This window comes from Erpetoichthys calabaricus, chromosome 1 (genome assembly GCF_900747795.2).
Source record: "Erpetoichthys calabaricus chromosome 1, fErpCal1.3, whole genome shotgun sequence".
NCBI lineage: Eukaryota > Metazoa > Chordata > Cladistia > Polypteriformes > Polypteridae > Erpetoichthys > Erpetoichthys calabaricus.
In genome coordinates this window covers 331,915,064-331,933,689 of record NC_041394.2, presented here as the reverse complement: position 1 = coordinate 331,933,689, position 18,626 = coordinate 331,915,064, and the positions used below count along the sequence as shown (strand labels likewise).

General features: G+C 39.9%; 1 protein-coding gene across 1 annotated transcript in view; it reads left to right on the top strand.

The window, feature by feature from the left end:
- LOC114665988 (zinc finger protein 271-like) overlaps positions 1 to 16,885 on the top strand; it is a 29,926-nt gene extending 13,041 nt beyond the window's left edge. Inside the window, exon 2 of the mRNA XM_028820683.2 lies at positions 13,148 to 16,885. Within this exon, the coding sequence (XP_028676516.2) occupies positions 13,148 to 15,045 (1,898 nt within the window). The 3' untranslated portion in view covers positions 15,046 to 16,885. The remainder of the gene's footprint in view (positions 1 to 13,147) is intronic.
- Positions 16,886 to 18,626: the final 1,741 nt, after the last annotated feature.

The window sequence follows — 18,626 nt, the reverse complement described above, 5'->3', positions numbered from 1 at the left end:
ATCTTAACAACTAAAGAAACTGAACAACTTATTTATAAGTCTAGACAGCATTACTATGAACACGGAGAAAAAGCTAATAAGCTTTTAGCTCAACAAATTCATAAACAAGAAGTTCACAATGCAATACCAGTAATCACCAACAAGAATGGAGAAGAAATCGACCATAATAAAATAATGCACACATTTAGAGATTACTATAAGTCTTTATATTCCACTGAGCCCAAAGAAGACAACACAGAATCTAATGCATTTCTGGATAATTCACAAATACCACAAATAGATGCTTTAAGTGCTGAGGAACTGGATAAACCTCTAACGCTAACAGAATTACTAGACGCTATAAAGTCACTACAAAGCGGGAAATCATCAGGCCCTGATGGTTACCCCGTAGAGTTTTATAAGAAATTCTCCACTCAGCTAGCTCCACTCTTATTGGCAACATTTACAGAAGCTAGAGACAACCAAATACTACCTCAAACATTTCGACAAGCATTAATCACCGTCTTTCCTAAACAAAATAAGGACTTGTTACAATGTGCATCATATAGACCAATTTCACTCCTGAATAATGATGTTAAGATACTCTCAAAAATCCTAGCTAGAAGATTGGAGATAGTGCTGCCCTCGGTAATATCACAAGATCAAACTGGATTTATTAAAGGCCGACACCAATCTTCAAATCTCCGACGCTTGTTTAATGTTATATATTCAACAGCAAAATCAAACACCTTTTCACTGCATTGGAGAAATTTGGGTTTGGCCCAAATATTTGTACTTGGATCAAACTACTGTATACCAATCCAGAAGCTTCAGTTTGTATTAATAACATTTGCTCAGACTACTTTAAACTAGAACGTGGTACCAGACAAGGATGTCCCTTGTCGCCACTGTTGTTTGCAATCGTTATTGAACCACTGGCGGTTCACTGCCGAAATTCTTATCAGATAAAGGGGATTGTCAGAGAAGGACTGGAACAGAAAATTTCTCTATATGCAGATGATATGGTCTTATATATATCAGACCCAGAAAGCACTGTCCCTGCTGTTTTAACAGCACTAACAGAATTTCAAAAGATATCTGGTCTTAGAATTAATCTGAATAAAAGTATACTCTTTCCAGTGAATTCACAAGCATATAATATTAGATTAGACACCCTACCTTTTACCATAGCAGATCAGTTTAAATACCTAGGGGTAAATATCACAAGTAAACATAAAGCTCTTTATCAACAAAATTTTGGCGTCTGTATGGAAAAAATTAAGCAAGACTTGCATAGATGGTCAACCCTTCATCTCACTCTAGCCGGAAGAATTAACATTGTTAAGATGAATATCCTTCCTAAACTTCTCTTTTTATTTCAAAACATTTCAATATATATCAATAAATCGTTTTTTAAACAGTGTCACACACGTGTGTTTAGGAGACAGCTAAAGGGCTTAAATACAGGTAGTTCCATGCCAGACCGGGGGGGGCGGAGTGCACTAATTTTCCCTCTCGATCTTTTGCAGACCATTCTTGGGAAATCCCACCCGGCTCTGGGGCAGCCACTGACGTCACTTCTGGTTCCGGTCGGGATGACATCACTTCCGCTACTGGCCTTTAAAGCTGCCATCTTGCTACCTGGAAGTCAGTTCTGTTTTGGACTCGATTGAATGAACATGTCTCTGTTCTTTAATAGCTTTTGCAGCCATAATCGATTAAATGGGTGGCTGCCCCAAACCTTCTCGATGTCTTTTGGTAGTTCTTCTGACAACAGTTAGATTCAATAATAACCTCATTCATTTGGAACTCAAAACACCCACATATCTGAAGAGCGACCCTACAAAGACCTCAGGCAGAAGGTGGCATGGCTTTACCTAATTTTCATTTTTATTACTGGGCAGCAAACATACAAGCCATAAAAACCTGGACACAAATAAATGCACATACACAGGCTTGGTCCGCAATAGAAGTAAAATCCTGTAGTACTTCTTTATATTCCCTGCTCTGCTCTCCAATAAATGAAAGTTATCGCAAATATACTAATAACCCAATTGTGCTTTACTCACTCAGAATATGGAACCAAATTAGGAAGCATTTTAAGATGCAAAATCTTTTATCAGTGGCACCTCTGCAAGAGAACCACCTCTTTCAACCTTCGCAAGTATATCCAGTTTTTAATACCTGGAAAAGTTTTGGGATTAAAATGCTCAGAGATCTTTATATAGACAACATATTTACATCTTTTGAACAATTACGTTCAAAATTTAACCTCCCAGCTACACATTTCTTTTACTATCTTCAAATTAGAAATTTTGTTAAACAGAAATTGCCCGATTTCCCCCACCTTGCACCCTCCACAATGCTGGAAAAAATACTGCTCAATTTCGAGGAAACAAACACTATTTCCGCAATATATAAAATCTTATTAGAGTCCCTACCTTTCAAAGATCCAAGAGGACATTGGGAAGAAGATCTCTTAATCAATATATCAGAAAAGGAGTGGAAGGTAGCAAAGCAGAGAATTCACTCGAGTTCTATATGCGCAAAGCATAGAATTATTCAACTAAAAATTATATATCGAGCTCATCTGTCTTGCTTAAAACTGTCCAAAATGTTTCCAGGCCAGGATCCAACCTGCGAGCGATGCAACCAAGCTCCTGCCTCACTGGGTCACATGTTCTGGGCCTGCACCAAACTAACATCATTTTGGACACAAATTTTTAAGTGCCTCTCAGACAGCCTTGGTATCACAATCCCTCCTAACCCATTAACAGCTGTGTTTGGTGTCCTTCCAGATGGACTTGAATTGGAGAAGGACAAGCAAACTGTGATTGCATTCACTACACTTTTGGCACGCAGACTTATTCTGTTAAATTGGAAGAATCCTAATTCTCCTCTTATAAGTCAGTGGGAAACCGATGTTTTATATTATTTGAAATTGGAAAAAATCAAATTTTCAGTTAGAGGATCTGTACAACATTTTTTCAAAACATGGCAGGATTTAATCAATATTATTTTAGAATAAGAGAAATAACTATTATTGCATTTAACTCCCTTCTCCATCTCTTATTTACATAGATATTTACTTCTGCCTTTCTTTTGTTTAATGTTGCCTTATTAAAAAGCCTAAAGCAATTTTCCTTTAGCTAAGCTCTCCTTCTCAGGGGTGGGGTTTGATTAGTCTTCAAATCTGTTGGGTTATAAATTGATCTGTTTGTATGGAATGATTACAATGAAAATTAATAAAATAAAAATATTAAAAAAAAAAAAAATAATAATTTTCAGACGGTCCTTCTGTGACGGCATTAGACACAGCAGTTGAAATTTATGAGGCAATAACAAAAATAAACAGAAACATTAGATAGATAGATACTTTATTAATCCCAAGGGGAAACTCACAAATTCATTACACCGATAATAATTTCCTAGGAAGATAAACAACTAATTCACAATGTATAATTTCGTTTCGTTAACAATCCGAATGCATTCTTGCACATCCCCACCTATCACTTGTACATGACACTGGTTCTGGTTTTCGCAGCGTAATTATATTAAACTAATAATCAGAACATGGCTTATCAGTGCGTCTGTACTATATTCTTGTCTAGTTGATGCTTATAAATAATTACTAGGGGGCTCTGCCCCCTGCTCGCTTCGCTCGCCAACCCCTGGCGTTGGGGCATGACAAAGAGTGAGATGTATGAATTAGATATAGAATAGTGTGCAGGTTTGGATGATGCCTATATAAATACAAAATAGAGTGTTTGGCATAGAGTAATGTTTTATAGGAATATTTCTCTGTATACAACATTAGTAGTAAAGATGGTGTCTAGTCTTTGAATGAGTCTTCCTTGGCATGGATCATTTTTAATTTTAACTTTAATGTGAGATGAACGTCGAACACATGAGAGGCAAAATAAAGTTGTCCATGTCCAAAAACGGGTTCAGAGAGGTAGATGCCAACCTTGTCCATGGTTTGTCCTTGTGATTTGTTGCTGGTCATGGCAAATGCAGGTTTAATGGGGAACTGTCGGTGTTTCAATGTAAAAGGTAATTCTAGGTCAGAACTCGTAAGGTCAATTCCAAGAATGAGAACAGTATTGTTAGCAAGTGAATCTGAAAGAACTGTTGCTTGAATAACATTGTGTGTTATGGTGTTGACGACTAACCGTGTGCCATTGCATAAACCCTGTTTAGTGTTAAGGTTTCTTAATAGCATGATTATTGTTCCGTTTTTAAGGGTAAGGTTGTGTTGTGGTCATTCGTCCGGGTTAGGAGTGTTCAAATATTCTAATGGGAAATTCAGATGTTCATTGTCGTCATCAGAGTCAACTTTGTCAGAGCTTAGAAAGAGCCGTGTCTCTCCAGGAAGTAATGAAATGACCTGGTTAATAATGTGATTAACATTAATATTTTTTGGACATAATATAGTGCGTTGTGTTAACCACATATGCGAAAGCAGTATGGGCCATTGCCTTTTGGTGGCCTGATATGTACTCCGGTAGATGCAAAAGCAAATGAAGTATTGTAGGATCTAAGTTTTTACTTCCCGGGTCCTCCCTGCGTGGAGTCTGCATGTTCTCCCCGTGTCTGCGTGGGTTTCCTCCCACAGTCCAAAGGCATGCAGGTTAGGTGCATTGGCGATCCTGAATTGTTCCAGTGTGTGCTTGGTGTTGTGTGCGCCCTGCAGTGGGCTGGCGCCCTGCCCGGCCCTTGTGCCCTGTGTTGGCTGGGATTGGCTCCAGCAGACCCCCGCGACCCTGTAGTGAGGATATAGCGGGTTGGATAATGGATGGATGGATGGAGTATATCTAAGTTTTTACTTTCAGGCACATCCTTAGTTAGAAGCTTCTGTAGATATTCAGGATATGAATGTAAAGGAGGCAGTCTAATCTGCCCCTTTTGACAACAACGTGTAAATTCATTATTTGTATTGCCAGTTGTTTCTTCTGTGAAGTTAAGTGAATGACAATGATTGCAAATGACATTCATTAATCCCAATGAATTTTCCTTAATAGTGGACTCATTATTGAAAGCGTTGTCAGCCAACTGGCGTAAGCGTTTAGCAGACGTCTGGTGTTGATGTCTGCGACGGGCATGTTTTGCTTGTGGAGTTTGAGTGCCGCGTTGTTGCATGTCCATTATTTGTGACGCGCTATTTTTGAGTTTTAATTGATCCGCCTCCGCTTTGCGCAAAGTCCGTTTCACTCTACGTCGTGCATTGTTTGTATCGTGCCTTGTCCGTTTTTGTATGTCGGTCAGTTGAGCTTTCTGCTTTTTGAGTCCTGCTTGCTTGTTTTCTGGCCGGTCATATGCGCGTTGCTTTGCTCCCTTTTTTGCATGTCTGAGACGCAAGCTCTTTCTTTTGAAATCGTGCTTGTTTTGATGCAGCACTTTGAGACGCGCGCCGTATGCATCTACGTTCAATGTGTCTGTTCATTTGGGCACGTCTCTGTAACGGGGTTACTTGAGCTTTGCGTTTTTTGATCCGAGACATTTTTTCTCACGTATTTTCCGAAGCGCATTGTATGCGCCGCCGTGTATTCTTTTTGTTTCATTCGTGTTCGTGTGTTTGGTTCCGTTATCCGATCCGAATCGTTTTGTACCCGTGACCGTGTGTTCCTCAGCGTGCGAAATATGTATAAGTATTAAGGATGATCGCACTCACTGTTAATATGGAGCCTTTTCTCCAGTTGAACGGTTAATAGTGCTTTATTTTAATGAGATCCACCTATGCTGCCTAGTGTGAAGGTTTTGAGATGACGTATGTTTAATATGGACATTTCCTTTAGATATGTGGCTTTGGGTGTCACTTCTTATTGATTGGGGGGGGGGGGGGGGTGGGTGGGTGAGGATTGTTGTTGAGCGAGCGTCTTCTTTCGTTTTGTGTTCCAGGGGCTTGTTGAATCCCCCTCTTTGTGTGTGTCCCGTTCCGTTGCTTGTAGGGTGTGTGGGGTGGTTTTGTGTTCTTTTTTTTTTGTGTTCCAGGGGCTTGTTAAATCCCCCTCTTGGTGTGTATCCCGTCCGCCCTTTCTTGCGCCTGCGCAGTACGTCTTTTTGCAGCTACGGCCCATGGCCGGATGTGCCTGCGTCCATCATCCGGTTTAGCATTCTTGGTTAGTAATATGGATATGTGAAAAAAATATTGCTGTTTCTCTCTATATAAATAAATCTATGCAAAATGTATCTTAATTTTTCTCTATACATCATTTTAATTTTCTATTTAAATAGGTTAACATATTCAGAATACGTTGGAGGGTGGCAAATTGAAGCCCCGCCCCGCCCCTAGTGACGCTAACTCGAGCTACACCACTGCCTAGAGGGGGCTGGATGGTCTCATGGCCTTGGAACCCCTGCAGATTTTGTTTTTTTGTTTGTTTTTTCTGTCCTCCCTCGACATCGGACCTTACTTTATTCTTTACTTAGTATCGCCTAATTTTTATATTTTTTCTTTCTTCATCTTGTAAAGCAATTTGAGCTACATCATTTGGATGAAAATGTTCTCTAGAAATAAATGTTGTTGTTGTTTTGATCTGATCACCGTCCTCATGATTAGGATTACAAACTGGCCAGTGGTTTGGTCTTAACTGGCAGTTTGTGCCTTAACTCACTCCCATGTCGGATGACCAACAGCAGCAATTTACAATCAAAAACTGATTCTAAATCTGTACTTTCAGGCTTTGGCAAGTGTATTTGGAGGGGACCGTGGCTGGTGGACACATCCATACAGATGATTACAACCTGCATCCATGCCAGCTGGCATCATACACAAAGGGCATATCATTTGGGTAGTTTAATTGTTCTGTGTCATGAGGGTAGGGGAACAAAGAGCACTGAAAAGGATCTCCTCTGTGTTCCTCCTTTGCCCCGATTTTGGCAGTTGTCTTAGAGTGGAACAGGAATGGGAGGATAGCTGGGATGTTTGTTAGATGAAGTACTTTCACTGTTCCTTCATGATATGCATGAGTGACATTTTTCTTGCCGTTTTATTTTGTATATGTTTCACAGTTCCACTCATACTAATTTTGTAATGACCCCTTTCTTCGGTACATTATAGACTCATTAATTCCTGAAATCCCAAATCCTCTACATCGCTCACTGTCTTAAGAATGGTTCTGCGCTAGAGCGGAGTCTCCTTTCTCTGCAACCTCCTCCTGGTCCCGAACAAGCCCAGAGTTTCTGACTCCTAACACAGCTGAGGTTCTCATTTACAGGTCTGTTTCTGATCCTTGTCACACTTACATTCCTGTTATTTTTCGACACAAGCAAAATCCAACAATGGAAGCTAACTGTGTTGACCTTGTACAGCACTCTCTACCTTAGAAAATATGAGCTTTATTTTTTTCCTTCTTTTGAGCCTGAGCACTTATTATTGCTACAGGTTGTTCTCTGCAACCCATGACATACAAGCTAGATCGAAACCCCACACTTTTAGCTTTTTGAAGAATTGCATTACATTTTATTGATATATCTTGTAAATGTTTCCATTTGTCCCAATCAAATGAATCATCTGAAGGCCACTGCATGTTTTTAGGCTGCTAGAATGGCCCAGTCAATCACCCGACTCGAATCCAACTGAAAATCTATGGAAAGAACTGAAGATCAGAGTTCATAGAAGAGTCCTTTAAGATTTGAAGACAGTTTGTGTGGAAGAATGGGCCAAAGTCACACCTGAGCAATGCATGTGACTCGTTTCTCCATACAGGAGGCATCGTAAAGCTGTCATTAGCAAACAAAGACTTTTCTGTGAAATATTAAATACACTTCAGTGAGCGTGTTGAACACTTATTCCCTGTGTCATTCCACTTTATTACACATAACTTAATTTATGGACTTATTGGTTTTGATTTCTTTGCATGCGTGGATTACTTGGGTTGTTACCGACATCTGGTGAAAATTTCATGTCACTAGCTTTAGAAATATATTTACTGAGAAAAAAGTTGACGCCTACTTATTTTCCCTGCTGTATCTTTCCAAGTAGGAGATGGCATACAGTTTTCTGATTGTGCTTACGGGATTAACTTGCCTAACATGCCTCAAGTACAACTCTATGACCAAACTTAGAGAAATGAAACACAATTTACAAGCCTTAAGCAGAACTTTTCTTAAACAAAAACTTTTCTTTGCTATATCAATGTTTTCTCTATTTTTTGTGGGAACTGTTTTGCTTTGAAATTTTACTAAAACTTTTAAAACAAAGATATTTGTCTGTGGAATTATTTGATCACACATCACACTGATGCTTGGATCATCGTATGAAGCAAACTAAAAGCTACAGAACTTTTAAACGCAGCTACATTAGTAAACCACGCAGCACAATTCCACAGCAAGTAAGCATTCCCAGAAAAAAGCTACGCGGTCACAGAGACTATACCAACTCAACAAAGAACATATATAAGCTTGAACCTTCACTTCCCATCAGAGTGCTCACCACTGTGCCACCACACTCTCCATCGTAATAGTACTCAAAATACACAACCTAACACACACACACACATCAGGAACAAGAAAGGGAAGAAAATTGAAAGTAATTGTCTCCCTTGAGCTTAATACTTACCAAAAAAACATTTTTCCTTAAAATATGATCAGGGTTTGAAAGAAAGATGTTTCACATGTGTACCACTCTTTTTAAGTAAAAGTGGAGATGTCTCTCTATTATAAAAAAAAAAATGTTGAAAGGCTTGGAACGAGACGATACATGATTTTCTTGGAGACACTTTAATGTCCCATGAGACAAGGCAGTGAGACAAAAGATCAACTGCTGTACAGACTTTAAAATGATCAACACACAGCTCAGCAGTAGGAGCAGCAAGCCAGCAGCTGATCCAACCACATCTCCTTAACGTGCCTTCAGCCCCCCTCCCCCCCTTCGTAATACGAGCCACAGAGACACAATGGCTAGTGCGAAGTGAGCAGGGGGCAAAGCCCCCTAGTTTTACTACGTACATTTTAACATATACTTTAACCCAGATTTACTCTGGAAATAAATTTATATCAGATATTTCGAAAACCTTGTCAGCAACTGCTCCTAAGTTTAAAAAAAACAACAAAAAAAAAAAAACAGTATTAACACAAGCATGTACAGTAAGTTAAGCAATACTTCAAAAGATAACTTTCTTTTTTTGTTGTTTGTTCTTTTTTCTATTCCCAGTATGAATGGCTGACTAATAACTATGATGGCTCATATCACTGTTGTGGGTTGTGACTTCCTTTATTTTTCCCCGCGACTTCAAAGCTGCAGTGATATAGAGTGTCAGCCATAGTGGAAAGTGAAAGTAGCGCTACCTGAGACGGTGCTTTTAACGGGTGGACAGATTTGATTTTTTTTTGTCTCGTATACAAAGTATTAGGAAAGTTTCATAATCATCCAAAGATACGACGTTGAGATTTTGATGAATTGCAACATTTTAGACCTCCCTGACTTTCTCATATATGAAGTTGTGGAATATGACCCGGACACAGACAGGCAGACACGTTGTAAATACCCCACACATGTTTATTGCTGTCTTCCATATTACAATAATGCTCTCTTCAACCCCAATACCCCACAGTCCTGGCCAATACACTATGGCTTTCCTTCAGACCGCTGCCTCCTCTCCTCCAGAGACCTCGTCCACTCTGCTCTCCCGACGCAAGCCATCCTCTGAAGGGAGGCGGTCCCTTTATATAGGCACCCAGATGTGCTCCAGGTGTGTCCCCGGCAATCTCCCACCGACACGTCCCAGTGTGGCGGAAGTGCCGACTGTATCCCCGGAATCACTCCGGGTGTCCCTGCTTTTCTTCCCCCCAGCACTTCCTGGCGTGGCGGAAGTGCTGAGGTCCAGGGTCCTACAGGTATTGGGTGCCCCCTGGCGGTGACCATGGGCCCATACAGGGTCGAGTTCCCAGCTCTGTACCCGTGGCCCCCAGGGTGGTCACCCCCTCGAGGTCTGGAGGAGGCACAAGCCCTCCTCCGATCTTCTAGGGTGTCCCGGCTGGGTACCACAAAGTATCGGCAAAGTATTGTAATCGTCCAAAAACTCCATTTTGACATTTTGATGAATCTCGATGTTCTAGATCTCCCTGAGTCCGAAAAATACCACTTTTGGAATTATGTGTGTGTGTGTGTATATATATATATATATATATATATATATATATATATATATATAATATATATAATATATATATATAAAACATGATAATTTGAGTATGCTTTCACTTAGGTCAACCAAATTTTGCATACAAGTATTAGGTACAAAACGCAGATTTCTATCAACTTTTAGCCTATTTCCATTAACTAGAAGTGGTACTTTACCTTTTGTTCATACATCTGCTGAATCCGATTTATTCAACTTTCCTTTTATAACAATTGTTCAATATATTTTTAATTTGGTTTGTTGTTGTTGGCTCTTTAATGTACATAATATAAAAATATAATTATTGTCTTGCAGTTTGCTCCTCAAATATCCCTCCCCATATCTGAGTATACAAGAAAGTCGAGGGGAGACCACGCCCAGTTCTTTTATATAGCAAGCCGCTGCTGTGATTTTAGTTTGCATGGCTCCAGGCTATGCAGGCTTCAAGGACATTGAAGCTGTTGTTAGTTTTAACTATGGTTGGCCCATCTTTCAGCAAGGTAACTACAGCACACCTTCTTGCACATCACAGTATCTGCATGCACCAACGCTTAATAGTGCACAGTTTCTCGTAACTTTTCTAACGCATCATTTTCTAATAGTTAACGGTGTAACATAGTTTGTGAATAACAGTGGTCCCCAATATGGCACTTATTTTCTACTTGTGCTTTAACAAGCATCTGTAAATCCATTAAGCGTAAGGTATCCAAATTTTTCTCACATATTTCCTTAACTCCTATCCCTTACCATTACGGAGATCTCGGTTCAAGTTAACTGTGCCTATGACTAATGTCACTTTATTCCCCACATTTCTTCTCGGTGGGATTTTTAAACCCAAGTCGAAAAATAAATGTTCACATAAACAGCATTTTTCCTATTGCTTGCTACATGTACTAATGACATTTTAAACCTAGCTTCAAGCCTGCCAACTTACAACTGTGGGAAAGCCAGCTCCCTGTCCAATTGTAGCTAGGATGTTGATTACCCAGCCATGGGTGGCCAATCTGCTCAACACTAGAACTAAGAGTAGCTCACTATTCTAAATGTTTATTTTGGGACACGGGAAGGCTCGAACCCGCGACCTTTTGAATAGGAGTCAGCAGCTCTTACCACTGTACTACCAAATTAGTCGCTACCACGACGTACACTAACCTGATTTCTTTTTCTCCAGTTATAGTCTTGAATAAAAGTGCATTTGTTCTGTTATATTTGTAACTTTTCTGAAAGTGCTTGATATTTGGACTTCAGTCTTCACACATTATACACTTCATGTCAAAATTTTGCTGTTAGTACAAAAACAGGAAAAAAGTTTGTCTTTTAGGTATGTGTTCAACATTTCTTGCATTTCCTGTCATCCTATACTTACATAGATCTTTATAGATACGGAACACACATGAAATGCATGTGTTCCAAATAATGATATATTATTTAGCCTATACAGCTCTAGGTATCTGACTCCCTGATAAACAAGGCTTGAGCTGGGAGAGGTTTTTGCCATTTCTGTTGCGGTGGAAGGAATAGATAGCAGGTTGCTTGCTGCTTGGGATTATCAACACATTTACAAGGAAAAAGATGCAGACGGAGAGGTGCAAGCAGATTTAAATTGGGCCGGAATTACAAGTTTTTTCGTAGTCTTTGGTAATTCTAGTTTTAATTGCTGGTCTTTTCCTTGCTGATATCATCTGAAGCATCAGAATGAATTTGTTGTGGTTAGGAATTGTGCTACAGTCCTGCTCGCACTGCCAAATGTATCCAGCAGGGGTTGCATGCACCCTGGGATGAGGTTTGTTAGAGACTGCAGCCATTACTAACCCAGCAATATACTATACATAAAGATATATCTATCTGATTCTAAAAGGTAGAAAAAAATCAATAACATTAAAGGAAATTATACTTAATATAGGATTAAGAATGTAATACTCAACGGAGAGCTATACTTGGCCAAAGCATGATACAGTTGGGGTTTCCTGTGATCAGTGCTTGTACAGCTTCGAGACAGAGTGTAGGAAAGCATGTTGTCCTAGGCACGGGCAGAAGTGATGTCTTCCAACCATCTATAGGTGAGTTCTGCTGTTCTGGGCAATGCCTAAGCATTTGTACATTTCCTAAAGTTCAGGAGTCTGGATCATGATCATGCAAGCTCCACACATGGGTATTTCTGGTTTGCTGGATCATCACTCACAGAAAACAGAACAGCCACTTCAAAACAGTAACTGAACTTTTGGGTCACTACACACTCCTTCTTTCCCTCAATATCCTACTTTGGCAGTGAACAGTTGTTTGTTGCTTATCTTCTTGTCATATTTGCTAAGATAGTGAATCTTCCCCCTCTGTCAGTCAGCTTGCCTCGTGTGTTATTTTAGGCACTTGTCTTTTTTCTGTCAGCTTTCGTACCTAATTGTGTATTGTTTCTGTTTATATGAATAAAATCAGATAAAATGAAATGAACTTTACAGTGATCTACTTTAAACATTGGCTACTGAGGGCTAATATCATTCTCATTGAAGGAGTTCATTTTTGAAAACAAAGAGCCAGTTCAAACAGATTTCAGCTGCAGGAAGCTATAGCTTGAAAGTCAGGCTGCTCTAGTATGCCGTGAATCAGTCCATTCATTAAGACATGCACACACTCACATATGTTGTCAATAATCATGATATCTGTGGGATATTGTGGGGAACTGAACCAAGGACTCTGAAGGTGCGAGACAGAAAAGTTATCCATGTGCCAGCATGTCACCCATATGACTAAACGTGCATTATGAATTTGATGGGTTGACTCACAACAATACAGCTTGCCTTCCATCTTACATTGTCTTTGTCTTCAGTGTCTCAATGTTTTACAAAGTGAGGTGTTTTTTTTGGTATTTTGAATAGCAATCAATTTTTGTTCTAAGCAGAGAAAAAGTGTACCATCAAAAAAAATAGTGGGGTGGTAGAGTTATGTTTTTTTTTTTAACAAGAACAGAGAATTTTACACTGAAGTATTTCCTTTTAGATTTTTTTAATTCTTGTATCAAAATTAATTTGTGAATTCATATGTTTTGGCAGATGGAGAAGAGAGTAACAACATTTCCTCGTCTTCATTTCTTAAAACCCCATGTCAGTGCAGACCTCAGCAGCCACAGCAAGATCAGAATAAGAAGACAGTGACATCTGGATCAGAGAGTGTGATGCCAGCTGCTTTACAGAGAAGTTGCTCTTCTGAAAGCTGTAACAGTAGCACTCTTGAGAAATGCACAAGAATTCACACTGGAGCCAAGCTATATTGCTGTCCTGAATGTGGCAAACAATTGTCTACCCGACGCAATCTTCACATCCACATGAGAGTTCACACTGGAGAGAAACCATATAGCTGTTCTGAATGTGGCAGGGAATTCTCACGAACAAGTACTCTTCAAACACACAAAAGAATTCATACTGGTGAGAAGCCATATGGCTGTTCTGACTGTGGTAAACGCTTCTCACAAAAGGCCACACTTCACAATCACTCAAGAATTCACACTAGAGAAAAGCCATATTGCTGTTCTGATTGTGGCAAAAGATTTGTCAGTGCTGGTGAATTAAAGAAACACATAGATAGTAGTGAAAAAAGGTCATACTCCTGCTCTGACTGTGGCAAACAATTCCCTAGCAGTTGCAGTCTCCAGAAGCATGCAAAAATTCACAAAAGAGAGAGGCCATATTGCTGTTATGAATGCGGCAAACATTTTTTCTGCAGAGGTAATCTTAAGTTGCATGCAAGAATTCACACCGTACAGAAGCCATATTGCCATTCTGATAGTGGACAACAATTCTCCAACAGTAGCACACTTAAGAAATGCACAGGAATTGACACTGGAGACCAGCCATATTCCTGTTTTGAATGTGGCAAGCAGTTTTCCACTGGACGCAATCTTCATGCTCACACAAGAATTCACACTGGAGAGAAGCCATATAGCTGTCCTGAATGTGGCAAACAATTCTCTCGATTAAGCACTCTTCAGACCCACAAAAGAATTCACACTGGAGAAAAGAGATATAGCTGTACTGAATGTGGCAAAAGATTCTCACAAAAGAGTACTCTTCAGAGTCACACAAGAATTCACACTGGAGAGAAGCCATATTCCTGTCCTGAATGTGGCAAACAATTTTCACAAATAAGCAATCTTCGCAACCATAAAAGAGTTCACACTGGAGAAAAGCCATATTGCTGTTCAGAATGTGGCAAAACATTCACTAGGAGTGGCAATTTTAAAAGACACACAAGAACATTTGGAAAGGGGTTGTATTGCTGTTCTGACTGTGGAAAGCAATTCTCTGCCAGTTGCAGTCTCCAAAAGCATGCAAAAGTTCACACCGGAGACAAGCCATATTGCTGTTCTGAATGTGGTAAACGATTCTCCTGCAGTGACAATCTTCAGAAGCACACAAGTATTCATGCTGTGGAGAAGCAATGTAGCAATTCTGATAGTGAAAATCAATTGCCTAATGGCACTGTTCAGAAATGCAAAAGTGTTGATACTAGGGACAAGACATATTCCTGTTCTGATTGTGGCAAACAATTGTCTACCAGACGCAATCTTCGCATTCACATGAGAGTTCACACCGGAGAGAAGCCATATAGCTGTTCTGATTGTGGCAAAGGCTTTTCACAAACAAGCAGTCTTCAGGCCCACAAACGAATTCACACCGGAGAGAAGCCATATGGCTGTCTTGAATGTGGCAAAGGATTCTCACAAAAGAGCACCCTTCAGAGCCACACAAGAATTCACACTGGAGAGAAGCCATATTTCTGTTCAGAATGTGGCCAAGGATTCTCACAAGCAAGCCACCTTCGCAACCACAGAAGAGTACATAATGGAGAAAAGCCATATTTCTGTTCTGACTGCGGCAAAAGGTTCACCAGGAGTAGCGATTTTTGGAGACACACAAGAATTCATACTCGTAAAAGAACAACTTCCAAATGACCTTTGAACTTGATCAGTGACCTTCATGAACATAAAATTTGCAACTAGTGAAAATTTTGATCTTGGTAAAGAATTATGTCATCAAAGAAATAAACCCAAAAGAAAAATAAACACCTAGAGATAAATGAAGTACAGAAATGAATGAGAAGAGACTAAAGCGGAACATCAGGAAAGAATACATCCATTGAACGAAGACAATCCTCAGGAGTTACCTTGTAATGCACAATAAAATTCAGGTCATGAACTTGATGGCCATTTCCATCTTGTCATACAGCTTTGGTATCATAGATTGGACAGAAAACTACTGCACACATACAAATTAATATATAACACTCAATGTGTCCCTAGATTATACATTGCAAGATGTGAATTAGACATGGGTATGATTGAAATTGACTATGCGCAAGGTGCATATGTCCCTTATGAATTCCTAAAACTAACATGTACAGAAAGTATTTCAACATGAAGTCAAAACACAAAACAACCTCAATTATAAAGCTTATTCAAGCATTATGAAGACACATATACTCACAGCTTGTGCACAGTCAGCAGCAGCACAACTGACTGCAAAACTAGGAGTTCAGAAGTCTTGACCAATAGAGAAGGGAGATGAACTAGAAAGATGAAAGATCACAAATACAGGGGAAAGTATTCAGAGTTCCTTCTCCAATCTTATGTGGATCTGCACTTAACCAATGAATGACTTAGCAAAGGTGAACTGAAGCCAAGACGCACACTATGACTGCACAGGGTACTGGCCTGTGCACAACAAGGTAACAATGGAAAAAGATGGCAAACCAATAAGTACAGATTGTGTTGGTTAGAGTCGGAAACAGTAACTCATCTTATTGCTAAGTGGTAGGTGCTGATGGCCAAAGGATTATAATAATTCTTTACATTTATATAGCATTCTACTCACTACTGAAGCACTTTAGTGAGTGGGGAGCCACTTCAACCTCCACTAATATGTACCACCCACCTAATTGTGTGATGGCAGCCATTTGTGCACCAGTACATTTAACCACACATGAGCTATTAGGTGGTGAAGTGTGTGAGAGAGAGAGAGAGATGGGATTATTAGGGAGCCAGAATGACTAGGCCAAGGAGGTCAATTTAGCTTGGATATCGGGATACAACCTATTGTTTACTAAAGATGGCCAGGGATTCTTTATGACCACAGAGAGCCAGGACCTTGGTTTTACATCTCATCCGAAGCATGGTGCCATGTTTACAGCACAGTGTCCCCATCACTGCACTGGGGCATTGGGATCCACATTCAGGCAACAGGGTAAGCGCCCCCTGTTGGCTTCAACAACACCTCTACCAGCACCAACCCAAGCTTTTCCTAGATTGTCTCCCATGCAAGTACTGGCCGGGCCTGAACATGCTTAGCATCAGCTTCAGCTCTTCTGTAATGCATCTGATACAAAATAACCAGATGATTATTATGTGGGACTTCGTAGAGTCCATTATTCTACCTTCTGTCCCTTCCTACTTGTAATATAATCTCTGAAAGATGGCAAATAGCTACTTACAGTCAATCTTGAGAAAATGTCTCCTTCAGGCCAAAGGCTGAACTCTTTAGTATGTCAAAGAAGATGTAGTATCCACCAGCGGAATCCACTGACAGCAGGAACGCCCACTGGGACTCAATCAGTGATCTCCTTCTCGTACTTACTACCATGCTGAATACAACAGTGCAGACCAACTTTATACTATAGATGTACTCAGCAAGCCGCTGCTGACTTGAAAAGTTAAACTTGTTGATCAAGAGGACTAGTTTCACATAGACAACGCAAGGACTGTGGAGCTTAAAGAGGGTGCAGAGGAAGACAATCCAGTGTCTGAAATTCTGAAGGATGTACACTGTCAAAATACACTGCCTGGCCAAAAAAAAAGGTCACACACTCTAATATTTCATTGGACTGCCTTTAGCTTTGATTACGGCACGCATTCGCTGTGGCATTGTTTCGATAAGCTTCTGCAATGTCACAAGATTTAGTTCCATCCAGTGTTGCATTAATTTTTCACCAAGATCTTGCATTGATGATGGTAGAGTCTGACCACTGCGCAAAGCCTTCTCCAGCACATCCCAAAGATTCTCAATGAGGTTAAGGTCTGGACTCTGTGGTAGCCAATCCATGTGTGAAAATGATGTCTCATGCTCCCTGAACCACTCTTTCACAATTTGAACCCAATGAATCCTGGCATTGTCATCTTGGAATATGCCCGTGCCATCAGGGAAGAAAAAATCCATTGATGGAATAACCTGGTCATTCAGTATATTCAGGTAGTCAGCTGACCTCATTCTTGGAGCACATACTGTTGCTGAACCTAGACCTGACCAACTGCAGCAGTTCTACTGTTGTTTGTCTTCGATTTGATTTCACCAAACGTTTAAGTGATCGCCGATCACGATCATTCAGGATTTTTTTCCGGCCACATTTCTTCCTCCAAGACGATGGGTCCCCACTATCCTTCCAGTTTTTAATAATGCGTTGGACAGTTCTTAACCCAATTTTAGTAGTTTCTGCAATCTCCTTAGATGTTTTCTCTGCTTGATGCATGCCAATGATTTGACCCTTCTCAAACAGACTAACCTCTTTTCCGCGACAACGAGATGTGTCTTTCGACATGATTTTTTAAGAAATAAGAAGCAACTCATTGTACCAGTTGGGGTTAAATAACTTGTTGCCAGCTGAAAGATAATCGCCCATGCAGTAATTATCCAATAGGAGGCTTGTACCTATTTGCTTAGTTAAATCCAGGTGGCGACTTTTTTTTTTGGCCAGGCAGTGTATTAACTTTGGCAGAGTCTTGAATTTACTTTCTTCTGCATAACTTCAGTCCCTTTACAGAGCAGCACACAAGCCATATGGCTTTCCCAGTTGTTCAAAAAGCAAGTGCTGCAGGACTTCAGCCATATTTACTCTCTCTCTCTCTCTCTCTGCTAAACTGAAAATAACTTTTGGATCAGCCTACTTTTTATTTGGAGACATTTACCGCAACAGACAGTTTTGTTATAACCTGCACCTTCCTGCTCTGAAGAGCTCTTCATTCATCTTGAATTGCTTGCTGTATTGATTTTATTCAGCACATTGTTAAGGTTCAATACACCCTAAGATCAGTACCCTACTTGTTATTGACTTGCTAAAGAACTTTATTATCATCTAGAATCTGCTTTTGAGCTGCCTTTTATATTCTTTATACAATATGGGAGTTATGCTTTACTTACATGCACCAATGTTCATTAGGGAAACTTTGGCATGGTTTGTCTGTTTGAGTGGTTTTGTCTTTGATTTTATTTTTTAGATTTTATTTAGTTTTAGTTTTTCAACAGTTAACTTTGAGTTAATGTTGCATTGTATCGGTTTTGTGTTACTCTCCAAAAATGTCCACAGGGACACAGTTTTGCAGATGTAAAAACACGTGTTTTCTTTATGGTTGCACAGTTGTACGTCATTCCTGTTGTACCTGTCCACTTCATCTGTACAACTTTACTCTGTGACAGAACTCCATTTTCTTCTGATAATATGTTCAAGGCTTCCGGTAGAATCAAAAAAAATGCAAAACTCAATTAA